Below are 21735 nucleotides of genomic sequence, written 5' to 3'. Positions count from 1 at the left end.
GACATAAGAGTTGAAGTAGCCTGTGCTTTCCAGTTAATACCACAATTACCTATTTTAGCACTGATTAACTCTAAATGCCTTCAGTTTTACACATACATTCTTTTTTTCTCTAACACTTCCTGCAAATGTGAACACACACGCACACACACACACACACACAGAGTCAAGGAATCTAAAGGCTCTGAATCTGGAACTGGCCATACCCGGATGTCCTCTGGGTCCAAGCTGTGCTCGCTCCAGGCTGAATTTATACTACTGTTCAGGTAGGATCCAGATCGACCCATGTCTAGCTCATCTTCATATGCTTCTGTAGCAATATCATCACGTGGGTTATTGCTTGAATGTGAAAACTGCAATAGATAATTCAATATGAGCCTTAGGTATTAGTTCACTAAAGACACAGCATAAACGTTGCTGAAAGCTTCTAATGTCAACTTCATTTCTTCAGCTGGATGGGTTCATCCATTAAGTTCTTTCCAGTGATTTGTTACTCTACTTACATTGTTTTGCATGCCATATGGCGGCAGCTCTTAGTAAGGCAATTACCATTTGGCCCTAGTTTTGGCTATAGCGTTCACTCTTGCTCTCTTCAAGTTACAAGTGTTAACTTACACTAAACTTAATTCTCACCTATGGCATATTTGCTTTTAGGGAATCCAAGGAAAGACTTTCCAGGAGGAATAAGTTATACTTGTCATTTTGCCTCATTTAGGAATGGGTCTATTTTTACCGGTGAAATAGATCATCCTACCCACAAGAAGGTGACTTTCGGTGTATACACAAAGCACTCAAAAAGTTACTTTCAAAACAATGGACAGTTTATCTGAATCCTATCTCTGACTCTGTCAGCATGAAACCTCTCTGTAATGTGCTCTTGGTCTAACATACTTTGAGTTAGATAGCATCTAAGTTTAAATGGAAAGATTCCCTGAAATGACAGATATTTCCTTGACTCATCATTTGCAAGTTCTTCCTGCCACACATGTTAGTTTCTTTTTTCTAATATTTCCTATTTATAGTTTTAGTTTTGTGTGCTTGTTTATATTCTTCTTTAAGTCTGGAAGAGTGAATTGACTAAATGATGGAAAGTTGTAAGAATAATCAAAATAATACGGGTACATTTTATCTGGCATACAAACCCAGGAATTGCTTTATGAAAATTGAAGTAGTAGCTAGGAGAACATAGATTCCCCTCGCTCAGCTTATTATTGATGGAAAGATTGCTTTAAACATAACATCAACTTTTGTTTTGCCAGCCCTGAACTTGAACTCAGGGCGTAGGCAGGCATTGTCATTGGGCACTTTTTTCTCAAGTCTGACACCCTGCCACTTGGGCCATAGCACCACTTCCAGCTTTTTCTGTATATGCAGGAATTGAACTGAGGAACTGAGGAATGGAACCCAGGGTTTCGTGCATGCTAGGTGAGCACTCTACCTGCTCCATTATCTTCCTGAAGAAAATTATCGAAATATTACTTTCAATATTTATCTTGTCTATTCTTCCACCTTTCACATAATATAAGCAAAATGAGAGCACCAATTTTTATCTGTTCATTCTGTTAAGAATATAACTAGTGATTAGCAAACTCCTTAATATTTTTACACTGTTTTTCTGTTGAAATGTAATTCACATGAGAAAATATGTACAAGTTTTAAGTATGTAATTATTAATTATTAATGTTTAGTATGTTTAATAGGTTGTATAACCATCACTATTATATAATTCCAGAATATTTTCATCACCTCAAAAAAGAGACATTGAACTTATTAGTAATTATGTCTATGTCTCCTTCTCCCTGCTACAGCAATTACTAGTCTACTCTCCATCTCTGTCAATTTGCCTGTTATGGACAAGTTACATAAATGGAATCATAGTGTCTTTGGGATCTGGCTTAACTTTGGCATAATGCTTTCAAAGTTTATCCAAATTATAGAATGGTTTTATCAGCATGTCACTCCTTTTGATTGACAAACAATATTCATTATATGGCTATATCACAATTTATATATTTATCATTAAAACACTGAATTGTACATACTTTTTAGTTATGAATGATGTTGCTATGAACATTCAAGCATAATTTTTGTGTGAATTTGTTTTCAATTATCTTTAGACTCAACAATTTATTGAAAAGAATTCATCCATCTAGTAAGTATACAATAATATTGTGCAATAAATTACAGTAACAGACTACTGTGGCTAGTTAATTCAAATAGGAATTAAAATAAACATTTTTCTATTGAAACTTGTTTGTCCTTTTCAATTAGGCTGAACTTCAATAGTATTATTATTAATCAGGAGAGTTGGAGTAAAGACAAGGCTAGTCATGTATTCACGTCACATAGTAAGGTATTAATGGGAATATAATGCTCTAATATTAAGATTCTGCATGTATAAACAAGAAAGATGAGAAAGGTGCCACTTGTACATCTTTTCCCCAGACTCCAATATCACTTCATTCTAAGCAGGTCTACTACCTATATGTGAGCAAACCGAAGCTCAGGGAGAATATGTGTGGGCTCGTGGTACAGCCCCCAGACTTTCACAGTGAAGAGCAAGTAAAAAATGCTTGTCTTCTGAGTGCTGGCCCATCTCTCCTTCATTATTAAAGTCTAGATAAATCTTTGTCAGACTATGTTACCTGGTAAATTCTTCTGTAACACTGAAACTGTTTCTATTTACACAATTGTATGAATGTCTTGAAAATATAACTCCTGCATATGTATCTAAACAAGATGATTCATATAAAAAGACAGTTGTCTTAATAAATAATATTGAGGTTATATTTACATTGAAAACCCCTTTGAACCAACAAAAATATAAATAGACAAAGTATTTGGAAAAGGACTGAAACATATGATGAATTTAGGTACGTATTCTTAGGATTTTTTAAGGTGTTTAATAAATTCAGAAAGAAAATAGATGGCTGATTTCCCAATCAGAGAACTTCTTAAATCTTCCAGAGTTTTAAGCAAATTTCCACATTGGTATTTTTTTTATATACAAGATATTTTACAAAAGAGAGACAACTTCTTTAAAAACTGTCTTGCATTAAAAAAGATAATGTTAAAAGAATACCTTTGGGATCAAAAGCAGCCCGACAGTAACTGTCACAGTCAAATGAGTATGTGCAAAATACAGCATCAACATCCAGTCAGACTGAAGCCGTGAGGCAAGAACGAATCTGAAATGACAATTTACTACATAAGCCATCAAGATCATATCATTTCATCAAATTAGAATTTATAAGCCAAGACTCTAATATCCATTATTTAATTAATTTAGAATGAAGAGGAAATGAGAGTGAAGAATTAATTAGAATGAATAGGTACTATCAGTTTTTGTGAATGAACTCAAAGTTTCATGGTAAACATGCAATCTTTTAAATATATGTACTATCGTTTGCAAATTGCATTTTCTGTAGTAAATATTTTAGTTGTTCTTAACTCTCAAATTGTCCTAAACAACTTAAAAATGCAGCATTTAAAATATTCTCTTACTGAGGAATTTATAAAGCTGTGTTCCAAGCTGCTTGAGAGGGACAGAATCAAGGCATACTTGAATACTTTTGAAATTCTTTTGTAAAGTAATAGGTACTTGTACAAACCCAAGTTTGGGTTTGAAAGATTCATCCTTGTGCAAAAAATTAATGGTTGTTTCAACTAAAGTTTTTGCAGCTCTTCTTTTACTTTGCTATTTTTCATTGTCTACTCATGAATGATACAGTATTTGATCACTTTTGGAACTAGAGAATTAGAACTTTGTTTCAATAATATATGCCATCAAATCTGGTAAGTTTTTTTTAACTCAGAAACTATGTTACATAAAAAAGCTCATTTTATAGCCACAAACCAACATACATGAATGACTGAAAGAAAGAAGCTAATTTAATATCTTCATTATACCATAATCATGACAAGTTTGCTAAGGAACTATTGCATTACTGTTTAAAACCAGTTGTCAGACAGGGAGTTTCTTCCTCATTCCCCCTTTCTGTCCACTCTTTAAGACATCAAGCTATAGTGGAAGCTCAAGGTCATTCCAAATAAATGTCCATTTTTCTATGCCTCTGGAGGTGGATTCAAAATAGACTTGTAACATACATATAATTGCTGAATTATACCTCACACGTCACTAAAAAGGCTGTTCCAGATTACCCTTTTCTCTAACTCCTTTCAGGGATGACGGGAGATAATTCAACATTCACTATGTGCAAGAATGAGATTCCTTTCACAATATTTCTCATACTACTTGAATTTTCTTCCTTTTTCTCTGCATTTTAAAGTATTATAGTAGGACCATATTTAGTAACAAGTTTTAGTCTTTGAGGACTGTTTAAATTTAGTCTCTTAATATATATATATTTCTAATATAGATATAATTGCATGAAATGTATATTTTATATATTAAAATATTCAAAAACATCTAACATTATAAATTAATAAATTATTTTGAAAGTATTCAATTATTAAAGTATTATTTTAAATACTTTATATTATAAAGTATATTATACATATAATATTATATACCTTTATCCATGAATATTATATGAATATTATAGACTATGTATTCTGTATTGTATACATATTATTCCCTTTGAAGTACTGCAAGTACTTTAGGGGAACGCACATAACGGAAATGAATTTATTGGCTGTAAGCACACTGATATACTGGGCATGTCTATCGCAAATACCAGTGCAAGTGAACTTTGAGCAAGAAACACATACCTAAAAGGAATACTGGTTCTTCTATATATTTTGAGTTAAAATGGTGAATATGCTAAAAATATTAGCATGATATGCTACATTAATTACTTTAAAATTTATCATCTTTAGGTTGTGAGGTTATGTTTTGATTGTCATTTTAATTAGAATAAGCTTAAAGAAAGCTGGGTTTGCTGTCATTTTAAAGCTTAATATTTAAAGGGTATTTTAAATTGAAAAATAGGCCTAAATTCCAGGAGGTTAGAAATATTTTAACATTGAGATTTAAAATTAAACAGATTTTGGTTAGGAACCTGTGCTCACACCTCTAATCCTAGCTGCTCAGAAGGCTGAGATCTGAGACAGCCCACGCAGGAAAGTCTGTGAGACTTTTATCTCCAACTAACCACCAAAAAGCTGGAAGCAGAACAATGGCTTAAAGTGATAGAGCATTAGCCTTGAGCCAGAGAAGCTGGGTGCCTGTGACTCATGCCTGTAATCCCACCTACTCAGGAGGCTGAGTTCTAAGGATCACAGTTCAGAGCCAGCCTGAGCAGGAAAATCCATGAGACTTTGATCTCCAATAAACTACTCAGAAAAAGCCAGAAGTGGTGCTGTGGCTCAAATAGTAGAGTGCTAGACTTGAGCACAAAGAGGCTCAGGAACAATGCCTAGGCTCTGAGTTCAAACCCCAGAACAGGCCAAAAAAAAAAAAGATCAGGGGCAGTGTCCAGGCCCCAAGGTTATGCCCTAGGACTAGCATAAAAAAGAAAAAAAAACCAAGCAGATTATAAAAAGGTTTTACTATTTCTAAAAGGCTTACATGCTTATCATCAAAAATAAATAAATAATTCAAATAGGCTGAAGGAAAGATCTGCATATTAAAGTTTTAGACTTAGTCCATTGTTGGAGACCATTGCTTTCAGCCTCCTGGGGAAGTAAGATTATAAGATGGCACCTGGCAGCTCGCTAATGAGTCAGTACTTGCTGACCAGGAAGTTTCTTTGCATTTGTTGATTTGTTTCTTCTGTGCTTGTGGATAGAGTGGATCACTAAATTTCTTACAGGTTTGTTTGCTGCTTTGCAGATGACCTTTACTGTGATTGGCTGCTTAAGGATATAAATAGTGTGGGGTTTCCAGGAAGGCGAGAGAAGGGAGAAAAGATGGAGGAGGGAGAAGAGAGAAGGAGAAAGGAGAGAGGCAGAGAAGAAAGGAGAGAGAAATAAAAGACCTCTGCTTGCAGTGATTTGAGTCTGTGATCATTCCCAGTCTGGCTGCGACAGTCCATTAGGTTTAATCTATTTTTGTTTGATGTGATATGTGGTAAAAAGAAAGTAAATAATATAAAATATGTAGTTATTTCAATTTATTTATATGTACATGGATATACACAAAAATCATATTTTAAGCAGATAAGAAACTATATGATATATTCATATATGATACTTTTCCTTATGTCAGAAGCTTTGTTTGTTTATTTATTGTGGAATTGGATCCAGGGTCTTATATATACTAGCCAGGTACTCTACCACTGAGCTATACTGTTAGCCTTAGAAATCATATTTAGTATTAATTTCATTCAAGAAAAATATTTCTAAACTGTATTGCTCTTACTTTGGGGCTCTATAAACATCAGAATCATATCAATTGTGAACTAAAATATGTATAATGAAGATACTGTATATATTTGAGTTTATTATATTGTTAGTAGTGCCTTTTTTGTTGTTGTTCATTTGTATGGCTTGAACTCAGAGTCTGGGCTCTGTCCCTGAGCTCTTTTGCTCAACATTAGTGCCCTACCACTTTAAGCCACAGCTCTACTTCCAGTTTTCTGGTGGTTAATTGGAGATAAGCACTTCATAGAGTTTCCTTCTCCAGGCTGGCTTCAAACCATAATCCTCAGATTTCATTCTCATGAGTAGCTGGAATTACAGGTGTAAGCTTCCAACAATAGTGCCAAGTTTTGAATGGAATGATTAGAGACTTTAGTTTTTATTTTGTGATTTTTTTTCTATGCTAACCATCTGTATATTTTGCCTTATTAATTTCTGAAGGAAGTTAGGCCAGTTTAGCATTTGAAATCCACTGAGAAATTGGCACTAAAGTAAAAAAAAAAAAACAACCAGATCAGAGCACATCTAAAGTAGAAAAGAGTGTTTACATAACTGGTGTGAACAGATTTAGCTTGAGCAATCAATTTGCTTCTCAGAAGGCTAGCAGCTTATTGTGGGCATATTCTGACAGCAGAAGACATTTAAGCTCATCTGTGATAAACCTACTTGCAGGTTTGGAACTCTTAAGTGGTTTGTTAATATAACACTGGATGGCAAATTATGTAGGGAGTTTTAATATTAGATCTTGAAATATACATACTGGAAAATTTGAAACCAATAAAATAAAAGGAGCTTCACTTGGAAGATAAGCTATACTGGAACTCAGAGAAAAGAGAAGTGTCTTCTGGTACTTGCTGTGTGCTGCATTAAGGACATCCCTTCCCAGAATCTCAGATTCTGGAGCTCTAGTATGAGCAGAACTGAAAAGACAGATGTCCCTTTGCTTATTTACAATGCTGTAGTTCTACTTTCTGTTTTTACCCTTATCTCACAGAGTAAGAGGGGCAGTGTCCTTGATTCCTAACCTCTTAAGAGGGTTTCCAGCATTGTGGGCCCACAGAAAGTTTTCTTGCTTGAAAACTTTTAAAAGTCCCGCCTAGGTGTGATGAATACACATTAATAATGAATAACAGAAAAGCATAAGAGGTGCTGTTGCGGAGGTGAGCACCAGTGGAATAGAGGAAGGCCAGAAAACCAAATGGGTGAGGATGAATCTGGTCCACATAGTTTATCTGTATGTACCAAAATACAACAATGGGACCTACTGAAATACAGCAAGGGCAAGGTGCAGTGTCACAATATAGAAAAGAAGAAGAGAAAAAGAGCGGAAGCAAGGATATGTCTCTAAAATGTTATACGGGAAACCCCATACCCAGAATAATCTAAAAATTGAAGTTGATATTTTGTTTTGAATGAAAGAAAACCAGAATTCACATGAAAAAGCTATCTATTTGAGTATTAAGAGTTTGCGTTATAATTTATGTGTGTTGTTTTGTATCTTCATAATAAAGTGTCACAAAGACATAATATCCCATAATAGCTTATAACTCAGTTAACATAATATTTAGTTTAACTTTTATAAGTGAAAGGAAAAACAAATACAACACATATCAAAAGTAGCTAAGAAGTCAAATTTGCAAAACTACTCATTTTTCCTTTGTGTAACAAGTTAATCAACTTTTCCTTAAAAATTCTGTCTTTGTTATCTTTAAATCATTGTGCAGAGTTACCATCTAACAGATCAGTTTACAATGTCTTGATCTGTGTCAGTGCATTATCCATTCTAAATCTTTCTACAGTACATCTTACCCAATTTTGCTACTTAAACTGTAATATGCAAGGAAAAGTTAAAAAAGTATTTACTAGTTGTACAGATCACTTACCTAATTGTGTGAAATATAGCAGAGATAATGAGTTCATTGTGAACTGCAACAGCCATATACCGGGGCTCATGGAATGCTGATGGGACAGTCCGTACTGCATAGCAGAGATATACACCCCACAAAAGGAAGGAAAACTCAGCTGGAATGAGAACAATTTGTATTAGTTTTATAAGTGAAGAAAAACAAAACAAAACCCAATGTCTTTAACATGCATCTTCTCTACTCAGTGACATTTAGAAATGAGCTTACAGAAATAGAACTTATAAAGTGTCATTCACATAATACAGACATCATATGTATATGTATATATATATACTGTGCTTACATATTATTCAGTGTATAGAGCTTTTTTAAAGGAATGAAATGTTGATGCAATCATTTTAAACATTTGGATTCTCAAAATTTTTTGCTAAACCCAATTTTGTTCACTTTAAAATAAATTTATTGTAAAATAAACAGACTTTAGGATGTTCATATAGAATCTGGATCACAATGATGCTATCAAGATGAAAACAGGAAGTCTATCATGTATTCAAACATAATTTCTAGAAACTTAATTTTTTACTGCATTGAGCTAGTTCTGCAAGGAGAATATGCATTGTCAATAGTGTGAGATCATAGGTTACTAAACATTCAACGGCATATTTCATGAATGGGCTATCATCTCTTCACTCATGAGAAGAATCCTACCTTTGTGAGTGAAGTGCTAGAACATTTATGAAATTTGCTATCAGCTAGCATTATCACCAAAGCCAGAGGAGGTAGGCACAGCTATGAACAAGACTGAAGTCTGAAACTGGTTCTATTTCTATTTATTTTACATAATCCTGGGCAATTTACTTAACCTTCCTTACCATAGTTTACTCATCTAGAAAACATGGATAATTCTTTACAGAACTGTTTGCTGCTTAAAACAAATAATGCAAACACAATATGTACTTAACATGGTTTCTGAACAGGAGTAATTGTTAAAGCATTCTTATTATTAAGCCTCTCATTTGTTTTCTTAAAGTGGACATTATTATTTTAACTCTTTTATTGTTGTTTTTGTTGTTGTGGATTGTGGGACTTGAACGCTAGACTTGAATGCTAGGCACTGTCCCTGAGCTCTTCAGATCAAGGCTATAGCCCTACCCCTTGAACAACAACACCATTTCTGGTTTTCTGGTGGTTAATTGGAGATATGAGTCTCACAGACTTTAGTGCCCGGGCTGGCTTTGAACCGTGATCCTCAGATCTCAGCCTCATGAGTAGCTAGGATTATAGTCATCGTTTTTTTTTTTTTCCAGGTTGCCTTTTGTGTGGCCTCCATTGCATTTTCATTCAGAAATTTCCAGTGGTGCAAAGTTATTTTACAAATCTTTTACCCTGATAACCCGAGTCCCTCTAGCATGACTTCATAGTATATACTAACATGATCTCCCAGTCCTCTCTGTAGGTCCTATTGTCTTCTGACTCAACAAAGATTGGCCTTACTTTTGAGTCTGCTAGCATTATTGATACCATTGAAAATTTCCCCTTATCTTGTTTTAAAAAACATAACCAGTTTTCCAATGTCCAGTTGAAGCTCCTCTTACATCATACAGCTTCCCCAAATCACTCTATGCTGAATTTCTTTTATTAGCTCAAATTATTTTACAGAGGAGGTTTTCATGGATACCATGAATTTCTTCTCTTATGAATATTTTATAGATTTTAATGATCCCACACAATGCATATAATTAGAAGAAAACTGCCCATGAAATCCTGTTAAGTTGTTGCCTCCCCAAACCACTCTAAAAGCCTCTGACTTTCTGGTAACCATATTTAGCCTATACAGATAATACCCAATAGTATTTCTACAACTTAATAATATTTTATTCTGATAATTTCATATTTAAATCATGAAATATGTAGATTTTCTATTACCCTGTTACTCCATCTGACACCACAGTCTATTAAAACAAAACACACAAGAGGCCTGGACTGGGGATATTATGGTTCCCAGATTACTTAGATGAAGCTCACAGAAATTTAACTTAGAGACATGCCTTGTAACTGTAATTTTAAATCCTACTTCAGCCAATCACTGCAAGCCAACTAGCTGATTGGTTGGTTCTATGACATGGGCCCTGTCTTCAAACTAACTCCAAATAAGGCAGATCCCTCCCTGTTGCCAATTGAGTAATTTCTTTATTTGGTTTTGAGTTCAGGCTGAAAAAGCTCAGCAATCTGGCTGCTAAAGCAAAGCCCATAACCTCCTTTCAGTTTTGTGCTTCTGACTCATAACTTGTTCTCTGCTCAAATAAAAGGTGGTATTTTATTTTTGTCTCACATTTGAACAGGCCTCTAAGAAGTTGAGGATGATATTGGCATTATGACCATCAGTGGAAACCTATGCCATGTGTGTAGCGCTGGACTTGGCACAAAGATTTTGAACACAAAAATATTTAATAAGCAATGACAGCACAAAAACTACTGTAATGAAGAATTCACATGTAGCTGCATTATAAAAACACAATTTCCTACTACTCAGGTTAAGCATTGTTTTTATATGTTACTATACCAACTATTAAAAAAACAAAAAGGAAAGTAGTTATCAGTTTAATTAGTCTGTTACAATGGAGGATTATATTTAAAAACATAAGACAAAATAAGATTTCTCATAATAGCTAAGCTGAACATGAAAATCATTTCATTAGCAATATCAAACAATATGCTCTTACTGTGAAAAACAATTTGTTATTCAAAGTACCAATTAAACTAAATGTGAGACATAAAAGTTGTGCTTAGGAAAAAATCAGCTTCATATAATTAACTTCAGACTAGCACTGCAATTAGAAAAGAAAATATGCAGATGTTACCGAATTTTGCCTTGTTATTATGTAGGAGTTGAAATATGTGTTGTGCTTCTGCTTTAGAAAATAATTTCTGGTGTTAAATAATTTTGATGGGAAGCATAAGTATAGTTCAAAAGGGAATTACATTTGTATTTAAAGATCCATATAGGGCTTTTAGAAAAAGGAGATTTTTTTTAATCTATAAGGAACAACAGCTTAAAAGTTAAGTACTGTTGCCCTTTAAAAATTAATTAATTTCAATTGCTTTTTCAAGGGCTGGAACAAGCAAGAAGAGTTAATATTAGTTCTGTGACACAATTGATGTTCCTGCCCTGTGATCTTAGATCACCTACAAAGGCCAAGAGGAGAACAATTTCAAAGTGCAAATGTCCCTCTAATTGTGGCACCCAAGCTAGCCATGCTACAAAGGCATTTTGTGCTCACAATATTGCACCCCTCTTAGCCCCATTGAAATTATTTTTAAATAGCATAAAGAAGTACATAATTGTTGAAACATTGAGGCTTTTGTTTCCCAAACATTTCTTTTAAAATCTTCTGATTGTTTAGAATTAGTATATATTAATAATATGAGGGAGTATCGTTGTGATAATCCTTCACATGACTACAGTATATTCTGAGTAAGACCACATCCTCTGGTTTATGTTCATTCTCCCTTCTTTTTGATTTATCAAATAGTACTTTGTAGGGTTTATTGTGTCCTGTTGTGTGTGTATATATATAAAACTACATACATATGTATTTGTATACACGTTATGTGTATATATATATATTTGTGCATATGTAGATATTAAAGTACACTGTATATGTTTATATGTACTATTTACAGTATATTGTTTGTGTACATATATATGCTATACACATGTGCATGTACATAAATACATGCATATAGTTTATTTTAATTCTCTTGAAACATTAGCATCCTTTCTCCTTCCTACTTATCTATTCCCAGTCTCCCTTTTATCTCCATATTCCATTATTACTATTATTATCATTATTATCAACATCACCATTTTAGGTTTAGATTCCATAAATAAGCAGAATATGTGATGTTTGGCTTTTTGAACTCATTAAGTTGTACTTATTTCACATGTCACCTGTCATAATGTTGCCCAGTTTTCTAGGATAATGGTTTAAATCCTTAGAAACAATTGCTATTTTAGAATTTCCCTATATAACTCAGTACAATATTCTCAGTTCCTTTTAAACACTGGCAGATGAGTAAATTACAAAACACAGTGTATGTTTTGTGTATTTAAAATATTACACCCAAAAGGAGAACAACAAAGAAGAAATGTATGTCAATGACATATGCAGACTGTTTTCTGCAGTACAAATATTTCATGTGCAAATCCCCAAACTGACTAAAATTTTGAATAGTGTAGAACTCACTGAAAGTACAAATTCTTCAAAATGGAATGGAATTTAAGCCTACCACTCCAGTTTAATTATTGCTTAGACTTTTTCCTGTGTTGTTCTTTCCCAATTGGTAAGTAAACTATATATCAGAAGATGTCAAACTCTATGGAATTCCCAGGAACATGAGACATCTCAGGCATTGGTAGACTTAATTTATAACAGGGCCCTTGTCAGGCAATGGCTATTAGATCATGCAAATGTTGTTGAAAAGATTTGGACCATGACACTAATATAGAACGCTAGAATGACAGAAGATAATAGAGGCCGCCCTAAAGCTTTTGTGTGTATACTTTTGTTGGGCTAAAAAAGAAACGTAAAATAGTTTTATTCACAATTATGTTTTTGCTAATTTCTGGAATAAATTGAGGAAATAGTGATGTGCTTGCCTATCTCTGTACTAAACTCTGAGCCATGGAGTGGGAATTAGGATTGACCTTGACATTAGAATATACAAATGTTCCTTGGCAGTCTCATAGTATATTGTAGGGTAAGATTTTTCCTATTTAGTCTAATTTATCTTATTCACTGAAATCATTTCATCATTCAGTGTAGGTTCTAAACACATAATCATAAATTGAAAGCTTCCAACTAAACATACCAAAGGATAAAGTATACTATATTACCATATCTCCCACTGTGTATTCCAAATTTGGAAGCCTTGTATTGGAGGGCCTTGCCCAGCATATCTAAATCTAGGTGCCAAATGTGCCTCTGGGAGTGAGAATATAAAGGATAATTTAAAGAAGTCAATGCTGCACATTTGTAAATTTTATCAACCAGGCAAGAAACTCATAAAGGACTAAAAATGGACTTATCACCATGCCAAGCTTGAATGCTTTTGTCAAAATTATGAATAGGAAAGAACTATCAGTTTCTCAAGTGGGTCACTGTATTTAGAAAAAAGGAGAAAATTCCATTAGCAACATTGTTCAGAATGAATATAACAGGATATTTGAGTGTTTTTCTTCATTCATTAGGATAATGTTTCCCAGTTTCAACCCTTTTATTCTTATCATAGCTCTTGAAGGATAGTAAACAATAGAAAATTTCATCAAAAGAAAATAAATTTCATTGTCCTAATAGTTGTGAAGTGTGACTTTTGTTTGCCATACCAAATGTGTACTTTCTATTATGTGGGTAGAATGGAAGCAGAATTTCATAAAATGATTGAGAATGGTCAAAGTAATTTACTTAAGTTACTTAAGGCTATCTCCCAAAATGTGAACATTTCACTAAGATGAAGTTGCTGGAGTCTTAGCTCTTCCTTGCTCTCTAAGTCCTCTGCATAGGAGCTGTAGTACTAGTAGATTTAAAAAACACTCATTGCTTTTTACAGTCCCCTCCTTCCTGGTGGGAACGGTTTGCTCCCTAATGAGCTTTCTCCATGGATGAAGGAAAATGTGGTGTCAAAACAGTTGTGTGTTGCTGAATGTGGGGCTATGTTGTTAGGAAATGTTCTCACTGTGTGGGGCATAGAGGAATGCAGAGGAGTGCATACACAGTGCAGGGCAGTCACTGGACAGGGTTGCCAGATCCAGGGAGCCAGGAAATATGAGGTTCATAGGTAACCCAGTATAAGGCTTTATAGTAAACCTTTTCCTCATTAATAATGGAGTTTGAGTTCAGGGCCTTATGTGTGCTAGACAAATATTCTAATATGTGAGCCGTGCCTCCAGCGCTTTTTGTTTTACTTATGTTTCAGAGAAGGTCTTATGTTTTTTTCTTTGAGTGGGACCAACTCATGATGAGGTTCTTCTCAGCTTTCCACCATCTCCGTATCTTTTACTACCTACATGATGCATGGCTTGGGGTTTTCTTATAATACTCAATATTACAACAGCTAGATTAATCAGGAAGGAAAGATTAACCAGGAATTTACAGAGGCACATTCTTTACAAAGAGATTAATTATCAAGTCTGATCAATATTATAAGATCAAAAGTATAGCACAATATCAACCTTTGCTTTTTCCTCCAGACCAAAGACATAAATCAAAGAATGACTACTGTTAATCAAATAAAGACCAATTGACAATCTCCTTCTACATAGAAATTGCCTTTATGCACTGCACTTTTTTTCCACTCTGATTTACTTGTTTAATGTTTTTCAACAAAGCCACATATCTTTGAAAAAGAATGAAATTTTGCAGAAAACGTTTGTAACTTATATACAATTACTCTCATGATCATAATGCTATCTTATCAAAATTGTATTAGATGGAATTATTTTAGACATTATAACAATTTTGCAAAGCTTTTGTAGTAACCACTTTTAATGCTATTGAGAAAAAGGACAAAGCAATCACAAAAAGGAAGTGACCACATACCAACTGCTGTCATATAATCCCATCGATCTATGAGGCACATATTGAAGATGAGGTGATCAGATGTCTGCCCCTGGCCAATAAGTGAAATCTGCCTCTCCAAATTTTGGCACACAGATGAAGTCCAGCCAACAAGAAACCAAAATACTACCAAAAGTATTACTGATAGCATCCTCATGACTCGGCCACCAGTCATATATGGAATTCGTTGTGCTGTTCGTGAAAGAAACACCTTCAAAACCCTGGAAACACAGAAGATCAACATGCAAGTTCAACCTAACACTGAGCAAGTAAAATTCTACAGTATTATATTTATTCTAGAAAACTTAAACCCAAACAAAACTCATGTGTGTCAAGCTTTAACATGAGAAAAGCCAGCAAACTACTATCCATATTTTAGCTTAATGTAATTTTAGTTTATACTTCAATAGCAAAACAAATATGCTGTATTACAGGCTATCAGATCAAGTTATATATATATATACACATGAAGAAATTCTTTAATCATCTCTTAATATTTAAAAAATTCTCAAGCATCCCTCAAATAAAAAGGGTCTTGGGCGAGGAGTCACAAATAGATTTTTTTCAAATGGTAGACTAAGTGAAAAAAAAAATCTTCCTTGAAAAGCAGTATGACAGTTCCTCAAAAGACTAAACATAGAGCACCTCCATGACCCAGCAATTCCATTACTTGGCATTTATCCAAAAGTCCAGAAACAAGGGCATACTAAAGCCACTAGCACAACAATGTTTATTGCTGCAACTGTTTATCATAGCAAAGATATGGAACCAACCTAGATGTCCCTCAGTTGATGACAGAATTCTATGCTGCCTCAGAAAGAATGGCATCTCCCCATTTGTAAGGAAATGGAAAGTCTTGGAAAAAAATCATATTAAGTGATATAAGCCAGACCCAAAGGAACATAGGGTCCATGATTTCCCTCATTTGTAATAATTAGTACACATCTAGGGCTCTCCTAGCAGAGGATTACAATAGCATAAAACCTAGGTACATAAGGCCATATAGGATGAGACTAAATGAAAGGATCTCTAGGATATGGAAACAAGAGCTTTATCTTGTGTGATTGTTGTTCTTAATATACTGTTATTTCTCTTCTCTTTTTGTTGCCCTTTGGTTAATCTCATATTGTTACTGTATCTGACTTTGTTACTGGGTATATTGTTTATATGTTTATTTGCTTATTTGAAATAGGAAAGGGAAGGGGGAAAACAAGATGATTGGGATGGGAGGAGGAGGGAAATGGGGACAAAAACCTTGAGAAGGGTTATCAATGTGTGAGAAGTAATGCACCTACTACCTGTTGAATATAATTATAACCCCTCTATAGATTATCTTGACAATAAAAAAATTTTAAAAAGAAAAAAATTTTTCCTTGAACCAGTATTTTTAGGACAAGATTTTATTGAAGGTATTTTCTGGACATTACTTAATGGGACCTCCCTTCATAGCCTTTTATTATGGTACCAAAATCAAAAATGAGCTTAATATAAAACAATAATTATGAAAACAAGAGATAGTTAAATTTCAGGCTAAGTGAAACAAGTCATTTCATTAAGGAAGGAGACTGGAATTCAATTTTTTTTTTTTTGCCAGTCCTGGGCTTGAGCTCAGGGCATGAGCACTGGCCTTGGGCTTTCTCAAGGCTAGAGTTCCACCACTTGAGCCTTAGCACCACTTCCGGCTTTTTTCTATGTATGTGGTACTGAGGAATCAAACCCGGGTCTTCATGCATGCTAGGCAAGCAGTCTACCACTAGGCCAAACTCCCGGCCCCCAAAGAATTCAATATTTTTTTAACTGAGGAGGTCTTTATATTTTTTTCTACATATTATTGAACTACTGGACTAAATAATATGCAAGAACTGTTCAACATCTAAATTTTGTAGAAAGACAAAATACTACCTCTATCCACTCTTGAATTTCAAAAACATTCTCAGCTGATTTTAATTCTACACCCCCATTTTGACATTTTGTGATAACACTATGATTCAACATGAACTACCACGAGTGTTTAATGATACTCTGAGAGTATCCATAACCAATTTCCATAAGGAAAAATGTGCACATTAGCCTTTGTATCCCCCCATCCAAATAAAAATTTTCATGATATTCAAGCTATCTGAATTCTTTATAGAAATCACTATAAATCCAGAGAGGAAACAAATATACTTATTTAAAGCAGTCTAGATATATTATGCAATTTTTGCTTCACAATGTAGGTATTTGCTAGCTTTTCTTGAATTAACGCAACATATCCAGTACAAAAAGTTGTTTTGTAATACAAAATTCTAATTTTTACTCTTAGAGTATCTTATATAAAATTACAACAAATAATACAAACTACTTTAGGTATCATGTTAAGTGACACCAGAGGCTTAAATGCAGTCTTGTCTTCTAAGATTTCAGTCTCCTAGATATAATTTGATATTGCTACATATGCAGCAACACATAATTTTGCAGTGTAAGTAGCTAATATTTCTATTAACTTGGTAGCATGTGAGGAATTTGACCTGAGCCTTGCTGAATATCAATCCCTGGAAATGAGAGGAATGGATAAGGTTTAAAGAGGAATTCTAAGTGATTCACATAAAGTACAAAGGACCTCTGCTTTGTAAACCACTGAGTGGAATTGTTTGGCAGGTAGAGAAATTTGGATTCCAACATCTAGAAATTCCTATGAAACTTTCAAGTTATTGCATGGAATTTTCATCTGGATAAGAACCACTGCTTTGGGCAAACAGTTATTACCTATACATCATTCCATGCAGAGTTTATAAACACATTCACTTTCTAATAGTGAAGACTTCTCCAATCTTCTTTGAAGCTCAAAACCTAAGAGAGGTAATAGTGGATTCACTAAAAAAAGTACCCATTACCTGACGAATGTAACTGTAACCCTCTACACATTATCCTGACAATAAAATAAAAGTATTCTTTCATAATCAGACAAATTTTGACTTCAGAGAAAAATCAATAGGATTTTAATTGGTCTTCTAATCAAGAAATATGACTTCCAACCTGGGAAAAATTATATAAAGGAAGCAAGCCAAGCTCAAAGAAATGTAGGTTGCATGATTTCCCTCATTTGTAATAACAAGCATTCCTATGATATTCTTAGCAGGATCACAATAGCCTAATAGCTAAGTGCACAGGACCATATATAATGAAGCGTATCAAAATGAACTCCAAGAATTGGAAACAAGAGATTCTTATTCTGTCCTGTCTATTTCTATTTTTTCTGTTTTAATTTTCTGTACCTTTTGTCCCTACATTTATCTGATCCATGGAATGGACAGGGAATCAGAGAAGCAGCAGGACAAAGGATAAATTACTGTGATATTCACTAGACAACACTGTGTTGAAAATGAACTTTACAATTTGAGGAGTGGAGAAGGGAGTGAGAAGGGATAAGCAGGAGAAAATGAGGCATTGCCCTTTATGTGTAACTGTAATCCACTTATCTATTACCTTTACATACATACATACATACATATATATATCCTTACATATATATACATACATATATGAAGAAATCCTACTTTGACATGATCAGAAATTTTTGTTTTCAGAATGACCCTTCAAGTATTCATTGTGCACCCTGAGAATTCAAGATTGCCATAAATCCCATAATCTCATTTCCAGAGAGGGAAATACAAAGCAAAGTCCTTCTGAGTCTCTTATTATTGACTTTACTGGTTTTCATATAATGGAAAACAATTCAAGACTGCATTTAAATCTAAGCATTATAGAATACTGGTTTTTGTAAAATAGATTAAGATGCATTTTTAGCACCACCTTTAAAATAAAATGAAGAATTCTGCTATATCCTTAATGAGGTCATGTGCTCTAGGCTGTAGGCTCAGACCTGTAACATCAGCATTATCTGGAAACTTACTAGGGACTTCTTTGTTTAGAGCTACCAAGTCAGAAACCCTGGAGAGAGGACCCCACAATCTATTTCAACAAATCTAGGCAATTTTGACAAAGGCTAAAGATTGAGAATAGATGCACTGAGAGGATTTACCAATGAGATTGAGATGGGTACCTGTCTTTTCAATAGACCGTTTGTTAGGGTCTGCTGATAGATTTTAGAGTTTGTTTTGTTCACATCAGGTGACTCTACTACTTAGACCATGCTCCTAGACAAATTCTCCAGGTTTTATTATGGTGGTGTTATAAAATAAAACCTCTAGTAATAGAAAGTTTTCTATTTTCAGAACATTTACATTTGTTTGTGACTTCGCAACCTCTATGTCAAGAAATATAAAGTATTTTAATAAGTTCATTATTAAAGAACATCTAACTAGACATGGATAAGGAAGATAGTAGACAGCTGAATATAGTCCAACTAGACCTTACAGACATATACAGAACACTTCCCTCAAAATAGAACACATCTTCTTTTCAAGAGACCATGAACTGTTACTTAGGATAAACCATACAGTTGGTCACAAAAAGAGTCTCAATAAATTTAACAACACTGAGATCAACCAAATATCTTCTCTTGACTACAGTGAATAGAATGAATAATCAATTGCAGAAGGAACATTGGGAAATGAATATATGAAAATTAAACAAAAGACTGAATTAATGGGTCAAGCAACTGGGCGCGAGTGATGCAAAATGTTTAGAATGGAAGATGGCACAAAATCTAAAAGAGAACAGATTGAGCCCTGGAGCAGGGAGGAGGAGGGAGGGGAGGGGTAGGGGAGGAGAAGAGAAGAAGAGGAAGAAGAGAGACAGAGAGGAAGGGAAAGAGAGAGAGAGATTGAGTGAAAGAGAAAGTGGGGCCATCAGCTCACTGATCTACTACTACCAGCTACATCAACAATGATATTTACACAATATGCAGCTGGTCAATCCACTGAAGATCAAGAAGAAACCAGTTTATTTTGGAATTATAATGCCTTTCTTTTTGTTATAGCTGTAGTAATAACGAATTGGACCATATTTCAACAAGTGCTTGTCAGAATGGGTGTGTCCTTATATTCCAATTACTTAGCACTGATTGATCAGCAGAAAAGATTTAAAATTTTGGTTCCAGGATTAGTACTTATAATATTTAGTATTTCACTATTTTTATCTCTTATTTTTTATTTTCTTTTATTTTTTTGCCAGTTCTGGGGCTTGAATTCATTGCCTACACACTATCTCTGAGTTTCATTTGTTCAAGACTAGTACTCTACCACTTGAGTCACAGCTTCATTTCCATCTTTTTTTTTTTTGTAGTTAATTGGATAGAGTCTCACAGTTTCCTGCCTGGGCTGGCTTTGAGCTGTGTGTGATCCTCAGATCTCAAACTCCTAATAGCAAGGATTACAGGTATGAGCCAATAGCCACCCAACAAGTGTTTTACTATTTAATTTAATAATTTCGTATCCAAGAACATGATTTCAGATAACTATAGAGACAAATTTATTATAGATGTTATTTCCAAATAGCATCATTCTTTAAATTAGAAACTTAAGTAGAGTGTTAAAAGGGAAGTATCTGTAACTGCATGTTTTTATACCTGTAATAGGAAAAATGCTTTAGACCAATAAAATTATTTTATTTGCTTAAAACAAAATCACAATAGCTCAGGAAATGGGCATCTCCCAGAATCAATAATACCTCTAACCAGCAATGTGATTAGAGCATTTATCTAAAAATAGAAGTCACAGAAAACAGTTTGATTGGCTGCAGGCTTGTCAATCAGTCTATTAGCTAGAGCTTAAGAGCTTCACTAGTGATTGGGCATAGTGTCTTCTGTAACAAGCCCAAGGTCAGTGTCTGGGATTTAACTCTACATTGGTTTTCAAATGCCAGTGCTCAGTCCAAATCCATGGCTTCCCATACAAACCATTTAACAATAGAATTTAAAATTATGTCACTTTATTTTATTTTTTAAACAAATGAGAGTTGATGTCTATTTTTAATTTTATTTTATTTATAAGGGTGATGTCAGACGGGTTATAGTTACGTAACATAAGTACGGTACTAAGTCCATTTCATGTCAAAAATAGTAATTACATAATATTTAAATCATGATCTCTTTTTACTTGTAACTCAGATTTTGTCTACACTCTGACTAAAGTCTTTTCTCATGAAATTTAGGTTAATCACACTTATTTCCCAGAGACGCCATAAGGGAACCCTCTTAAATCGTTTCTTTTTAATCAAGACTGTGCAGATTAGAATGTGGTAAAAAATGATAACAACATTGTTTCTCAGAGGACAGTTTTAATTTAGTTTCATAAGATCTAATGTCTCTTCGTTTTCAGTCTGTGGCACACATTTATAGAAAAGCAATCATACCAGACCACAGGGGACTACAAAAAGATGACATAATTCTCCTCAGATATGAGCTTATCTAACATGTGTGATCATTTACAAGAACAAGAAATAACCTACTACATTCTCAGAGATTAGTTTTATGTTAATGTATTTTTTTCTATTTTAAAAATGTCTCATATAAAAGAAATCTTAAAAAGGATACAAAACTCTATAACCATTGCACTCATCTTAATTTCAACTTGCAGTAAAAAATACAAATGTAGTAGCTAGCCAAAAAGGCAAAAAAAAGGAAAAAAAGGTTGTGACCATAGAATAATCTACAAAATAACTGTGTGAGGTCCTTACATTTAGTGTCATATTATTTGGCCTTATGTCTCTAGATTTTGTTCTATTGTGAATCTCTGCTAGGAGAGCAAAGGTTTCTACTGATTGTGACAAATGAGGGAAACAACTGAGCCTATGTTCCTTTGAGCCTGGCTTACTTCACTTAATATGATTTTTTTCTAAGTCTTTCCATTTCCTAACAAATGGGGCAATGCCGTTCTTTCTGACAGCAACATAGAATTCCACTGTGTATAAATACCACATCTTGTTGATGATGTACTCATCAACTGAGGGGTTCCATCAATCTGGGTTGGTTCCATATCTTTGCTATGGTA

The 21735-nt window shown here is 34.1% G+C and overlaps 1 protein-coding gene across 1 annotated transcript in view; it reads right to left on the bottom strand.

Moving 5' to 3' along the window:
- The window catches only part of Gpr158 (G protein-coupled receptor 158), a 231767-nt gene that overhangs the window by 4984 nt on the left and 205048 nt on the right, over positions 1–21735 (bottom strand). The window contains 4 exon segments of the mRNA XM_090319031.1: positions 204–350; positions 3080–3185; positions 8202–8340; positions 14783–15021. Coding sequence (XP_090175157.1) covers positions 204–350; positions 3080–3185; positions 8202–8340; positions 14783–15021 — 631 coding nt within the window.

The sequence above is a fragment of the Megascapheus bottae genome, chromosome 26 (genome assembly GCF_031878675.1).
Source record: "Megascapheus bottae isolate mThoBot1 chromosome 26, mThoBot2.hap1, whole genome shotgun sequence".
Lineage (NCBI taxonomy): Eukaryota > Metazoa > Chordata > Mammalia > Rodentia > Geomyidae > Megascapheus > Megascapheus bottae.
Note: the sequence above shows the minus strand (reverse complement) of the source record. Positions and strands in the feature narration are given on the sequence as shown.